At 40.8% G+C, this 14,325-nt stretch overlaps 1 protein-coding gene across 1 annotated transcript; it reads left to right on the top strand.

Moving 5' to 3' along the window:
- Positions 1 to 1,717: 1,717 nt before the first annotated feature.
- On the top strand, positions 1,718 to 4,954 carry LOC123081595 (zinc transporter 9-like). Its single transcript, XM_044504147.1, has 3 exons — positions 1,718 to 2,311; positions 2,484 to 2,633; positions 4,468 to 4,954. Exons 1-3 carry the CDS (start codon positions 1,718 to 1,720, stop codon positions 4,771 to 4,773), a joined length of 1,050 nt encoding a protein of 349 aa, XP_044360082.1. The 3' UTR covers positions 4,774 to 4,954.
- Positions 4,955 to 14,325: the final 9,371 nt, after the last annotated feature.

Raw genomic sequence — 14,325 nt, 5'->3', positions numbered from 1 at the left:
TTTAGTCTTTGATGAACTTTTGAAGGATTTAAGCCAATGGTAAATGTGCTTCAAATCTAACAATACTAGGTCTAGATGCCAAATGTGGTTCAGACAAGGATTTCCACCACCAACGGGTCAAGACGGTGAATGTTTTTTCGAAATAAAGCAAACATGCCCCCTTGTTTCGGATACATGATTGAAAATAGATCTCTTAAAGAAACTAAAGTTAGACGCGTTGCCAGGTTCAAAATGGATAAAATGAAAGCATAAGATGAATTGAGTACTCTTATCTTAGCGCTGACCCTACAATCATTATATTGTTTTAGTCTTTCATATATGGTTCCACAAAGGCGACATTTTAGCTCATCCGGGACTCGATATTGTCAAAGAGATGGCTTGAATATTGAATTCCCATACGATACTCAATGTACTTCATGTAGATTCCTATGCGGTTCACATAGCGCTAATGTGGTCCAATCAAGACTTACCCCAAAATTGTGATAGTTCTAAAACTTATCCGAGATACAACTTCTTTTTTTACAAATATACGGTTGGAAATATAATTAGTCGTAAATATCTCAAGCAAGACGTGCTACCGAGTTTGCAACTCGATCGAGTTGACACCGCGTGAATTGAGTACTGTTATGCTATAGGGTACAGCCTATGATCATTTCAATGTTTTGCTGGTTTTATATAGTTCTTATGCCTGGTTTGAGAGTGACGACACTCTTGCTCATGTGTCGACACAATTCATGCCGTTGAGGAGATGCCTTCTCATCTGCAAATAAATTGCAATTGTCTTCTTCTTTGTACTACTACCTTGTGTTTGATATTGGTGCCTGGCATGCCAACTCTGCATATATGGCACGGCGAGGACTTGGAGCTGATAGGTGTGAACCTGTGATAACCGTGATGAGAATGTGAAAACACATGTATTATGTCATGCCATGGCTCACGGTGTCGACACCCAACATCTCAACAATATTACTTTTTTGCTTCAACGATCCGAGATGAGATCTCGGGAAGGTGTGTCTGATGCCATATACTATTATAGTATATTACGTGTCACTGGAGACAGCGAGTTATTGGTTGCGGCGAGAGGGGCTTTGACCTGCTTCATGCATGTGTCAGGTAGAGAAAGAGAGAGAGAGAGAGAGAGAGAGAGAGAGAGAGAGAGAGAGAGAGAGAGAGGTAGCTATAGCATGAGTTTGAAAGATGCTCGAAGTCGACGTACAACTATCATTAACCCTTACCAGAGAAAAGTGCAAAGTGGAAGGAGAGACGGACAGGTGCTTTCTGCATGCATGGTGTACTGCTGCAGGGATCTTGGAGACAGAAATGGTGCGAGACCAACCTGAGAAAGTGCATTGATGATAATAGTTGAAGGATAAAGTGTGATTGCATATCGAAGAAAAAGTGGGATGCAGGTGAATGCAACTTTATGCACCACATTCCACATGACATATATAGATTGACAGTCAGGCGGTTCGACGCTGTGAATGTCACATGTATCTTTCGTTTGGACTTGTACTTTTGTAGTTATCGTTTTGCCCATGTTGACCATTTCTTACGAAGCTCCTCTTTACGCGATCTACTATATGATGTATGATATATGTTGACATTGATATCTCTCAATTCATTTTCCAGTTCATACCCTGATCAATCCAGTGCTATATATGCATGCCTACGTCGTCTCCGGTAGATCACCATTCTTTCGACCCCTCCGACTAAAACCATGGCTGCCAATCTCAAGCTCGCCGCCTTGTGCCTCCTCCTCCTCGTCTCCTCTCTCCCTTTGCTCGCCCGCGCCGAGTGCGAGTGCGAGGCCGGCGAGGAGGAGCACGACAAGGCGGGCGCGCTAAAGCTCAAGATCATCGCCATCTTCTGTATCCTCGTGGCCAGCGCCGCGGGTTGCGCCATCCCCTCGCTCGGCCGGAAGTTCCCGGCGCTGAGCCCGGACAAGGACCTGTTCTTCGCCATCAAGGCCTTCGCGGCGGGGGTTATTCTCGCCACGGCCTTCGTGCACATCCTCCCGGAGGCCTTCGAGCGGCTCGGCTCGCCGTGCCTCGTCGACGGGCCGTGGCAGAAGTTCCCGTTCGCCGGATTCGTCGCCATGCTCGCGGCCATCGCCACCCTTATCGTCGACACCATTGCCACGGGATACTTCCAGCGCGCGCACGCCAAGAATACATCCGCGGCCGTCGGGTACGTGGAGGCCTCCGACTCCGAGCAGGCGCACGGTGGGCACTCCCACGGCGTGTCCGCCGTCATCGCGTCGTCATTCTCCGACGACGGCGCGAAGCTCATCCGTCACCGCGTCATCTCGCAGGTGCTGATGCTGATTGATCGATGCGTCCATACTAGTTGTAACTAAATTGTGCACGCATCAAGGCTGTGTGCACATGCATACTCGACTGAGATTTAGGCTCCTATCATTAGTCAAATCACTGTCGCTGTGGACGCGAATTAATTGGTCGATTCCAATGCTTTATCTGAATTAGGTGCTGGAGCTGGGGATCATAGTGCACTCGGTAATCATCGGCATGTCTTTGGGTGCATCTGAGAATGCCAGCACGATCAAACCACTCGTGGTCGCGCTAACTTTTCATCAATTCTTCGAAGGGATAGGGCTGGGAGGATGCATCGTTCAGGTATGCATATGTTTTGTACATCAGTTCACACCAGAGAATGGTATGCATATATTCCTCGATGTGAGTCGTTCCGCTCATATACGAGTATGTGCGTACAATAATAGACAAAAATGGATTTGCTAATCTTCTGACATCCACCAAAAATGACGTGTGAATTTGAGTTCTAGAAATGTGCCATATTATTCCACACATTTCCTAAACTACGTTCATATTTCTATAACCCTAAACTTAAATACTAAACTGAAGCCTAAGCTTCTGAACTTTCTAAAATTGTCTCACCTGAACCCTAAGCTTCTGAACTTTCTAAAATTGCTTCACCTGAACCCTAGCTTGGTCTTGAATTTAGAGGTTTCAAGGAATGTGATAAAAATTCATAGGTGTCTGGAGCGAGGTGAGTTTGTAATCTGTAAAATTCCATTAAAAAACACCATGACAATATTTTTTGCGAAAAAACTACTATAACAATTTGTGTCGTGTGCAAAACTAACAAGAGAAAGAATGATTCCTTGTGCCATATTACTATCGATTAAGCTTTGCAGGTTGCCAATTACTAGCATCCCCATGTCCAGGATCTTTTTTCATTTTTTTGTTAAATTCAAAGGTGCAAAACCACACTAAGTAACGTGGTAAAGATTAGGAGGGTCGCTTAGTCTTCAAAGGTTCTACGTAACTGAAAAATAATACATAGGTGTGTGGAGAGGTTTATATATATGTGGCAGCTGAAAAATAATCAACAAATACAATTATGTTATTTCATAGAAAAACTTACAAAGGATAATAAATCTATCTTTGTCATTTTTCACAACGCATGTATATCATTTTTGTAAGTTAATTTTTGTGGCCTATCATTTCATAGCATCCCCTGCAAACCATGATTTTAAAAATCGGTCCAAGGTTCATTTTAAAGGTTTAGGGTTTCATATAAACAGTTTCATGGTTTGGGGTTGTTAGTTAGACGAAGTCCGATAGTTCAGGGTTCAAAACTTAGAATGTTAGTTACTCCCTCTGTCCCATAATATAAGACGTTTTGCAAGCTATGTTAGGTTGCAAAAATGTCTTATATCATGGGACGAAGGGAGTATGTTGCACTGTTTCTAGATCATATGAAAATTTCTTTTTATTTTCCTGTTTTTTCTTCCAAGAATCATTGGTCGAGAGAATTACACCAAAATGGAATTTCAAGTCGCTTTAGCGTTGTGTTGGATTATGAAAATTTAATTGACCCATTTGTACATATTTTCTTGTAGTACAATCAATAAAGTTGAAATTTAAAATCACATCCTAGATGATAGAAAGAACAGAGATATTCAATATAATGTACCTTCTTGGTGGCTACTCTAGAAGCTTACCTTAATCAATTGTATAGTTTTGCATTCCACGAAATTTACACACTGCAAGAAGTTCGAGTGAATTTATATCACATGATTCACAGACAGCACAATTGTTTTTTTTTCGAAAAGGGGAGTACACCGGCCTCTGCATCGCAGGATGCACACATCCATTTTATTGAACGTGAATCAAGTTCAAGTCACCGAGTACCAGACAGTAATACAAACAAAAAGAAACACAACCACAATTGATTGTACCCAAGATTACATAGCTCATCCACATAATCTACGAGTGCCTTGCTAGTCAAATTGATTGAATAAACCCTACACAACCCTTTCCAGCCGGCTGTACCTAGAGGTCACTATTGTTTTACTCTTTAATTACATTGAGAGGCAATAAACCACAATATGGCTTACCAAACATGATACTAACTTCTTGGCCCATAAAATGATGGTAGAAAATGTAGGCTACGCAATTAATGAAATAACCTTGCTCTATCGTACAGGCTAGGTTTCGCCTCAAGTCTGTCTTGATGATGGCGCTCTTCTTCTCACTCACGCTGCCAGTTGGTGTCGTGATCGGCATCGGGATATCCTCTGCTTACGACGAAAATAGCCCTAGGGCCCTAATCGTGGAAGGACTCCTCAGCGCTGCCGCCGCTGGAATTCTGATCTACATGGCGCTCGTCGACCTTCTAGCGGAAGACTTCATGAATCCTAGGGTGCAGAACAACGGAAGGTTGCAGGTCATCATTAACATCTCCTTGCTGGTTGGGACGGGTCTCATGTCCATGCTTGCTGTATGGGCATGAGAAATCCTCCTCGGCCAAAAATAATAAATTCGTTTTGAACTTTTTTATGAGGCGAGGATTTCTCTTTTTGTTTCTTTTTGAGAGGTTTTCTGATCTGTTTCTTGATTGCTTGTAAAAGGTGTGCATATATACATCAAACTCCACACGGTGAAATATACATGTACATTTGTTTGATATTACATGTTTACAACCATCAACAGTAGCACAAAGGCATTCATGCATGAGTGTTCATACTGGCGTGAGTATGGTGCATGACAACTATGTGTCTTCTCTATACCCAGAAAGAACATTTGAATAGCGTTAAGCTGCTAAGCTTTACAACAATCAAAACACAAAACCATTTCATGCATGAGCGATCATACTGGCGTGGGTGTGGTGTGCGATGAATGCATGTGCACTTTGTACTCCAGAAGTAAAATGAATGAATAATGTTACGCTGTCAAGCTCTACCACTTTAGCATATCGAAATTATGCTTTGTTTGTATGACCAAACAATGTGTGCACCCTGTGGCAAGCGTGGTTAGCCATCTCAATCCAAATCAAAAGTAGTGTATGTACAATTATTATCCCGGTTACATCAATTAAATGTGAGACTCCCCGCGTCGAGGAAACAGCCCCGTGTCACCCAGCCCAGGGCGACTCGGGCGCTCCCATAAACGTAGCGCCACCAACCCCCTTTCCCTCCCCTCCCGCCGCGCTGCTGCCGTAGGAGGCCGTGGGCGAAGCCCGCGCGGCTGACGGCAGCCGGGCCTCTTCTCGTGGCGGGTGGTTCTCTTTCACACCCATCTCGAATAAATCGCAAAAAAAGGGACAGTCTCTAAAGAAGAACGATACATTGGCATTATCAGCAGCCCCCTCGGGGAGGACCGCCGACCCAATGAGTACTTTATGCTGAAACTTTCACGGGCTGGGTGACCCTGTGATAGTTCATGAGTTGTGCAACCTCTCGCGGGAGTGTACGTCGGTAATTCTTTGCGTGGTGGGAACACATATGACGAAGTATCGTGTGGAAGGTTTGTCTGGAACTTAGAGTTTAGATCATGCGTATGGTGTGGTAGCAGCGAAAGAAGTGGTGGTTTGTGCATTTTCTAGAAGAACCATCTAGTTTTGGAACTCTGCAATTTTTCTAATATCATATTGATATGGTGGTGGAAGGGGAGCCTTGGCGCAGTAGTAAAGCTGCTGCCTTGTGACCATGAGGTCATGGGTTCAAGTCCTGGAAACAGCCTCTTACAGAAATGTAGGGAAAGGCTGCGTACTATAGACCCAAAGTGGTCGGACCCTTCCCTGGACCCTGCGCAAGCGGGAGCTACATGCACCAGGTTGCCCTTTTGAAGGGGAGCCTTGGCGCAGTGGTAAAGCTGCTGCCTTGTGACCATGAGGTCACGGGTTCAAGTCCTGGAAACAACCTCTTACAGAAATGTAGGGAAAGGCTGCGTACTATAGACCCAAAGTGGTCGGACCCTTCCCCGACCCTGCGCAAGCGGGAGCTACATACACCGGGCTGCCCCATATTGATATGGTGGTGAAGGAGGGGAATAAGGATCCCTGGAGATTAACTTGTTAGTATGGAGAATACAATAGGAGTTTGAGGTACAAAACATGGTACATGATGAGATTCTAAGAAGCTAACATTGATCTTCCTTGGTTGTGTATAAGAGACTTTAATGAAGTTCTTAGGCGGGAGGAGCAGTTTGATCCGAACCCGCCAGAGAGTGTGGATGTGTGCCACCTTTTTTATTTGGGGCATCGAGGGCTGGACCGGACATTTGAGAGAACAATTTAAGGATGATATTTATGCCGGGTGCGTCTTGATCGGGCTTTAGCCTCTCAGGATTGGTGCAACTTATTTCGCTTAGCATCAGTGGTGCATCTAAGTGCCGTCAAGTCTGACCATTTGCACATTCAGCTAATGAATTCGATGGAGTTCCATAATCAGCGCATTGCTAATGTGTGTCCTTTTCGTGTGGGAGATGTTGGAAATATGCCCTAGAGGCAAAAATAATGAAGTATTATTTACTTCCAAGTTTAGTTAAGGTTTGTAATCTATGTTATAACTGCTATGGTTGACGGGTATGCAATTCGGAGGAAAACTCATGAGCACAAGTACATTTATAAACAATAAAATAAGATTCTAGTCTTGCCTCTAGGACTAGCTCAAAGTGTTGATTGATGATTATGTTTTCCTGGTCATTGTCAAGTCAATAAAGCCGACAATGTTTGAGACCATGGTGTTGGAAGAACACTCGTGTTGAATTGACCCAAGTTGTATGTTATACTTAGAGATGTAATTGTCAAAAGTCTATAGTCCATAACACGGAAAGTTACCGTATGTATCATTCCTTAGACCATGAGAGTATCAAGTCACTCCATATCGTACGGTGCACTTTGTGGTTGTTCGAACGCCATCCGTAATAGGGTGATCTTAACGACAACTTATGGGTTCATTCGAAAAATATGACGAGACGCTAGAGAGGCCGCGACTGGGATTTGCTCCTCTGATGATGGAAAGATATTCTTAGGTCCCTATCAATGTGATGGCATACATCATCATTTGGCCGGACACAACGTGAATTTTGAAGGAAATATGCCCTAGAGGCAATAATAAAGTTTTCATTTAATATTTCCTTATATCATGTTAAATGTTTATTATTCATGCTAGAATTATATTAATAGGAAACTTGATACATGTGTGGATACATAGACAAAACACTGTGCCCCTAGTAAGCATCTACTAGACTAGCTCGTTAATCAAAGATGGTTAAGTTTCCTAACCATAGACATGTGTTGCCATTTGATGAACGGGGTCACATCATTAGGAGAATGATGTGATGGACATGACCCATTCGTTAGCTTAGCATTATGATCATTCAGTTTTATTGCTATTGCTTTCTTCATGTCAAATACATATTCCTTTGACTATGAGATTATGCAACTCCCGGATACCAGAGGAATACCTTGTGTGCTATCAAACGTCACAACGTAACTGGGTGATTATAAAGAGGCTCTACGGGTATCTCCGAAGGTGTTTGTTGGGTTGGCATAGATCAAGATTAGGATTTGTCACTCTGAGTATCGGAGAGATATCTCTAGGCCCTCTCGATAATGTGATACGTCTCCAACGTATCTATATTTTTTGATTGCTCCATGCTATATTATCTACTGTTTTGGGCAATATTGGGCTTTATTTTCCACTTTTATATTACTTTTGGGACTAACCTATTAACCGGAGGCCCAGCCCAGATTTGTTGTTTTATCCCTATTTAAGTGTTTTGAAGAAAAGGAATATCAGACGGAGTCGAAACGGAACGAAATCAACTGGAGAAGTTATTTTCGGAAGGAAACACACCTGATGGACTTGGACCCCACGTCAGAAGATACGGGAGCTGCCCATGAGGGTGGGGGCGCGCCCCCCCTAGGGCGCGCCCCCCTGCCTCGTGGGGCCCCCATGGCTCCCCTGACGTGCTTCTTCTGCCTATATAACTCCATATACCCTAAAACTTCCAAAACGCACAATAGATCAGGAGTTCCGCCGCTAGAAGCCTTCGTAGCCACCGAAAACCAATCTAGACCCGTTCCAACACCCTGCCGGAGGGGGCAATCCTTCCCCGGTGGCCATCTTCATCATCCCGGTGCTCTCCATGACGAGGAGGGAGTAGTTCTCCCTCGGGGCTGAGGGTATGTACCAGTAGTTATGTGTTTGATCTCTCTCTCTCGTGTTCTTGATTTGGCACGATCTTGATGTATCGCGAGCTTTGCTATTATAGTTGGATCTTATGTTTCTCCTCCCCCTCTTCTCTCTTGTAATGAATCGAGTTTCCCCTTTGAAGTAATCTTATCGGATTGAGTCTTTAAAGACTTGAGAACACTTGATGTATGTCTTGCCGTGGATATCTGTGGTGACAATGGGATACCACGTGCCACTTGATGTATGTTTTGGTGACCAACTTGCGGGTTTCGTGACATTGGGAACCTATGCATAGGGGTTGGCACACGTTTTTGTCATGATTCTCCGGTAGAAACTTTGGGGCACTCTTTGAGGTCCTTTGTGTTGGTTGAATAGATGAATCTGAGATTGTGTGATGCATATCGTATAATCATGCCCACGGATACTTGAGGTGACATTGGAGTATCTAGGTGACATTAGGGTTTTGGTTGATTTGTATCTTAAGGTGTTATTCTAGTACGAACTCTAGGGCTGTTTGTGACACTTATAGGAATAGCCCAACGGATTGATTGGAAAGAATAACTTTGAGGTGGTTTCGTACTCTACCATAATCTCTTCGTTCGTTCTCCACTATTAGTGACTTTGGAGTGACTCTTTGTTGCATGTTGAGGGATAGTTATGTGATCCAATTATGTTAGTATTGTTGAGGGAACTTACACTAGCGAAAGTATGAACCCTAGGCCTTATTTCCTAGCATTGCAATACCGTTTACGCTCACTTTTATCATTTGTTACCTTGCTGTTTTTATTATTTCAGATTACAAAAACCTTTATCTACCATCCATATACCACTTGTATCACCATTTCTTCGCCGAACTAGTGCACCTATACAATTTACCATTGTATTAGGTGTGTTGGGGACACAAGAGACTCTTTGTTATTTGGTTGCAGGGTTGCTTCAGAGAGACCATCTTCATCCTACACCTCCTACGGATTGATAAACCTTAGGTCATCCACTTGAGGGAAATTTGCTACTATCCTACAAACCTCTGCACTTGGAGGCCCAACAACGTCTACAAGAAGAAGGTTGTGTAGTAGACATCAAGCTCTTTTCTGGCGCCGTTGCCGGGGAGGTGAGTGCTTGAAGGTATATCTTTAGATCTTGCAATCAAGTCTTTTAGTTTCTTGTTTTATCACTTGTTTAGTCTATAAAAGAAAATTATAAAAAATGGAATTGAGTTTGTCTCATACGCTTCATCTTTTTAATATCTTCCGTGAGTATGATGGAAAGGAAAATTGTGCTCAAGTGCTAGAAGAAGAATGCATTAGAATGTTTGGCACTAAATATTTGAATGATGAGCATGATTGCAATGTTGTTAGTATGAATTCCTTGAATATCCATGATGCTAATGATATGCAAAGCCACAAGCTTGGGGAAGCTATGTTTTATGAAGATGATATATTTTGTCCCCCAAGTTTTGTTGAGAAAATTTATTATGAAATAAGCATGCCTCCTATTTATGATGATTATATTGATGAAAGTGGATTTGGAGAGGTCATGACTTTATTTAGAGATGAATCCACTATTTCGGAAGAGGTTCCAATTGATTATGAGAACAAAGTTGCTATGTATGATGATTATTGTGATGACTTGTATGCTATAAAGAATAATGATATGCGTGAAACTTGTCATCATGATTTTAGTTTTCAATTGGATTATGCCTCACATGATAATTATTTTGTTGAGTTTGCTCCCACTATAATTCATGAAAAGAGTTTTACATATGTGGAGAGTAATAAAAATTCTATGCTTGTAGATCATGAAAAGAATGATTTAGGTGCTGGTTATATTGTTGAATTAATTCATGATGCTACTGAAAATTATTATGAGGGAGGAACATATGCTTGTAGGAATTGCAATAATATCAAGTTTCCTCTCTATGTGCTTAAAATTTTGAAGTTATGCTTGTTTTACCTTCCTATGCTAGTTGATTATTGTTCCCACAAGTTGTTTGATCACAAAATCTCTATGCATAGGAAATATGTTAGAATTAAATGTGCTAGTCATATTCTTCATGATGCTCTCTTTATGTTTCAATTCTTATCTTTTACGTGAGCATCGTTGAAATCATCATGCCTAGCTAGGGGCGTTAAACGATAGCGCTTGTTGGGAGACAACCCAATTTTATTTTTGTTCCTTAATTTTTGCTCCTGTTTAGTAATAAATAATTCATATAGCCTCTGTTTAGATGTGGTTTTATGTGTTTAATTAGTGTTTGTGCCAAGTAGAACCTTTGGGAAGACTTGGGGAAAGTCTTGTTGATCATGCTGTCAAAAACAGAAACTTTAGCGCTCACGAGAATTGCTGCCATTTTTATTTGGAGAGTGCTATTTAGTTAATTCTTTTTGCAGATGATTAATAGATAAATTCCTCAGGTCCAGAAATGTATTTGAGAATTTTATGAGATCAATAAGTATACGTTTGATCCATATTACTACAGACTGTTCTGTTTTTGACAGATTCTATGTTCGATGTGTTGTTTGCTTATTTTGATGAATCTATGGCTAGTAAAATAGTTTATAAACCATAGAGAAATTCGAATACAGTAGGTTTAACACCAATATAAATAAATAATGAGTTAATTACAGTACCTTGAAGTGGTGATTTATTTTCTTATACTAACGGAGCTTACGGGTTTTCTGTTAAGTTTTGTGTTGTGAAGTTTTCAAGTTTTGGGTAAGGATTCGATGGAATATGGAATAAGGAGTGGCAAGAGCCTAAGAGTGGGGATGCCCGAGGCACCCCAAGGTAATATTCAAGGACAACCAAAAGCCTAAGCTTGGGGATGCCCCGGAAGGCATCCCCTCTTTCGTCTTTGTTCATCGGTAACTTTACTTGGAGCTATATTTTTATTCACCACATGATATGTGTTTTGCTTGGAGTGTCAATTTATTTTGTTAGGATTTTCTTTCTTTTATTTAGAACAATGTTTTGCATCTTTTATTTCAATAAAAGTGGCATTAATAGTCTTTACTATGCCTATGTTACAAGTATACATGTTGTTGTTTGAAAACAGAAAGTTTACCGCTGTTGCAATAATTCCCTAGAAAATTAAAAATGAGATAAAATGTTGAAACCTTTTGAATATTAAGCTCTGATAAATTTAATACAGTGGGAATTTTATTTCATAATTTTTGGAGCTAGGGAAGTATGGATGTTGCAGCATTCTTCACAGACTATCCTGTTTAGGCAGATTGCTGTTATGTTTGCATTGTTTGCATTCTATTTGAGGATAGGACTATTAAATATGCAGAGGCATTTAGTATGCAATGTTGAATAATAATTTTGGGGATTTGCTACAGTAGAGTATGATAAGGTTTTTGCAATGGTTTATACTAACTTATCTCACGAGTCCTTGTTGAGTTTTGTGTGGATGAAGCTTTTGAGATTTAGGGAGACCGTGATATGAGAGGAATTAAGGAGACACAAAGGCTCAAGCTTGGGGATGCCCAAGGCACCCCAAGATAATATTTCAAGAAGTCTCAAGCATCTAAGCTTGGGGATGCCCTGGTTGGCATCCCACCTTTCTTCTTCAACAATTATCGTTTAGTATCGGTTGATCCTAAGTTTTTGCTTATTCACATGATTTTTGCTATTCTTAGAATGTCATTTTATTTTTATTTGCTTGCTGTTTTAATAAAATACCAATATCTGAAATTATTAAATGTTAGAGAGTCTTCACATAGTTGCATAATTATTCGACTACTCATATCTTCACTTATATCTTTCGGAGTAGTTTGTCGTTTGCTCTAGTGCTTCGCTTATATCCTTTTAGAGCATGGTGGTAGTTTTATTTTGAATAAATAGGTGAACTCTCATGCTTCACTTATATTGTTTTGAGAGTCTTAAATAGCATGGTAATTTGCTTAAAATCCTAATATGCTAGGTATTCAAGAATAATAAAATTCTCTTATGAGTGTGTTGAATACTATGAGAAGTTTGATACTTGATAATTGTTTTGAGATATGGAGATGGTGATATTAGAGTCATGCTAGTTGAGTGGTTATGAATTTGAGAAATACTTGTGTTGAAGTTTGTGATTCCCGTAGCATGCACGTATGGTGAACCGTTATGTGATGAAGTCGGAGCATGATTTATTTATTGATTGTCTTCCTTATGAGTGGCGGTCGGGGACGAGCGATGGTCTTTTCCTACCAACCTATCCCCCTAGGAGCATGCGCGTAGTACTTTGTTTCGATAACTAATAGTTTTTTGCAATAAGTATGTGAGTTCTTTATGACTAATGTTGAGTCCATGGATTATACACACTCTCACCCTTCCACCATTGCTAGCCTCTCTAGTACCGCGCAACTTTCGCCGGTATCATACACCCACCATATACCTTCCTCAAAACAGCCACCATACCTACCTATTATGGCATTTCCATAGCCATTCCGAGATATATTGCCATGCAACTTTCCACCGTTCCGTTTATTATGACACGCTTCATCATTGTCATATTGCTATGCATGATCATGTAGTTGACATCGTATTTGTGGCAAAGCCACCGTTCATAATTCTTTAATACATGTCACTCATGCATCATTGCACATCCCGGTACACCGCCGAAGGCATTCATATAGAGTCATACTTTGTTCTAGTATCGAGTTGTAATCATTGAGTTGTAAATAAATAGAAGTGTGATGATCATCATTAATAGAGCATTGTCCCAAATAAAAAAGGAAGGCAAAAAAAAAGAGAAAGGCCGTAAAAAAGAAAGGACAAATAAAAAATAAAAAAATAATAAAAAGGGGCAATGCTACTATCCTTTTTCCACACTTGTGCTTCAAAGTAGCACCATGTTCTTCATATAGAGAGTCTCATATGTTGTCACTTTCATATACTAGTGGGAATTTTTCATTATAGAACTTGGCTTGTATATTCCAATGATGGGCTTCCTCAAAATGCCCTAGGTCTTCGTGAGCAAGCGAGTTGGATGCACACCCACTAGTTTCTTTTGTTGAGCTTTCATACATTTATAGCTCTAGTCCATCTGTTGCATGGCAATCCCTACTCACTCACATTGTTATCTATTTATGGGCATCTCCATAGCCCGTTGATACGCCTAGTTGATGTGAGACTATCTTATCCCTTTTTGTCTTCTCCACAACCACCACTCTATTCCACCTATAGTGCTATATCCATGGCTCACGCTCATATATCGCGTGAAGATTGAAAAAGTTTGAGAACATCAAAAGTATGAAACAATTGCTTGGCTTGTCATTGGGGTTGTGCATGATTTAAATATTTTGTGTGGTGAAGATGGAGCATAGCCAAACTATATGATTTTGTAGGGATAACCTTCTTTGGCCATGTTATTTTGAGAAGACATAATTGCTTTGTTAGTATGCTTGAAGTATTATTATTTCTATGTCAATATGAACTTTTGTCTTGAATCTTATGGATCTGAATATTCCTACCACGATTAAGAAGAATTACATTGAAACTATGACAACTAGCATTCCACATCAAAAATTATCTTTTTAATCATTTACCTACTCGAGGACGAGCAGGAATTAAGCTTGGGGATGCTTGATACGTCTCCAACGTATCTATAATTTTTGATTGCTCCATGCTATATTATCTACTGTTTTGGGCAATATTGGGCTTTATTTTCCACTTTTATATTAATTTTGGGACTAACCTATTAACCGGAGGCCCAGCCCAAATTTGCTGTTTTATGCCTATTTCAGTGTTTTGAAGAAAAGGAATATCAGATGGAGTCGAAACGGAACGAAATCAACTGGAGAAGTTATTTTTGGAAGGAAACACACCTGATTTACTTGGACCCCATATCAGAAGATACGGAAGCTGCCCACAAGGGT

The sequence above is a fragment of the Triticum aestivum genome, chromosome 4A, assembly GCF_018294505.1.
Source record: "Triticum aestivum cultivar Chinese Spring chromosome 4A, IWGSC CS RefSeq v2.1, whole genome shotgun sequence".
Classification (NCBI taxonomy): Eukaryota; Viridiplantae; Streptophyta; class Magnoliopsida; order Poales; family Poaceae; genus Triticum; species Triticum aestivum.
The sequence above is the reverse complement of the archived record's forward strand: the minus strand, read 5'-3'. Positions and strand labels throughout refer to the sequence as shown.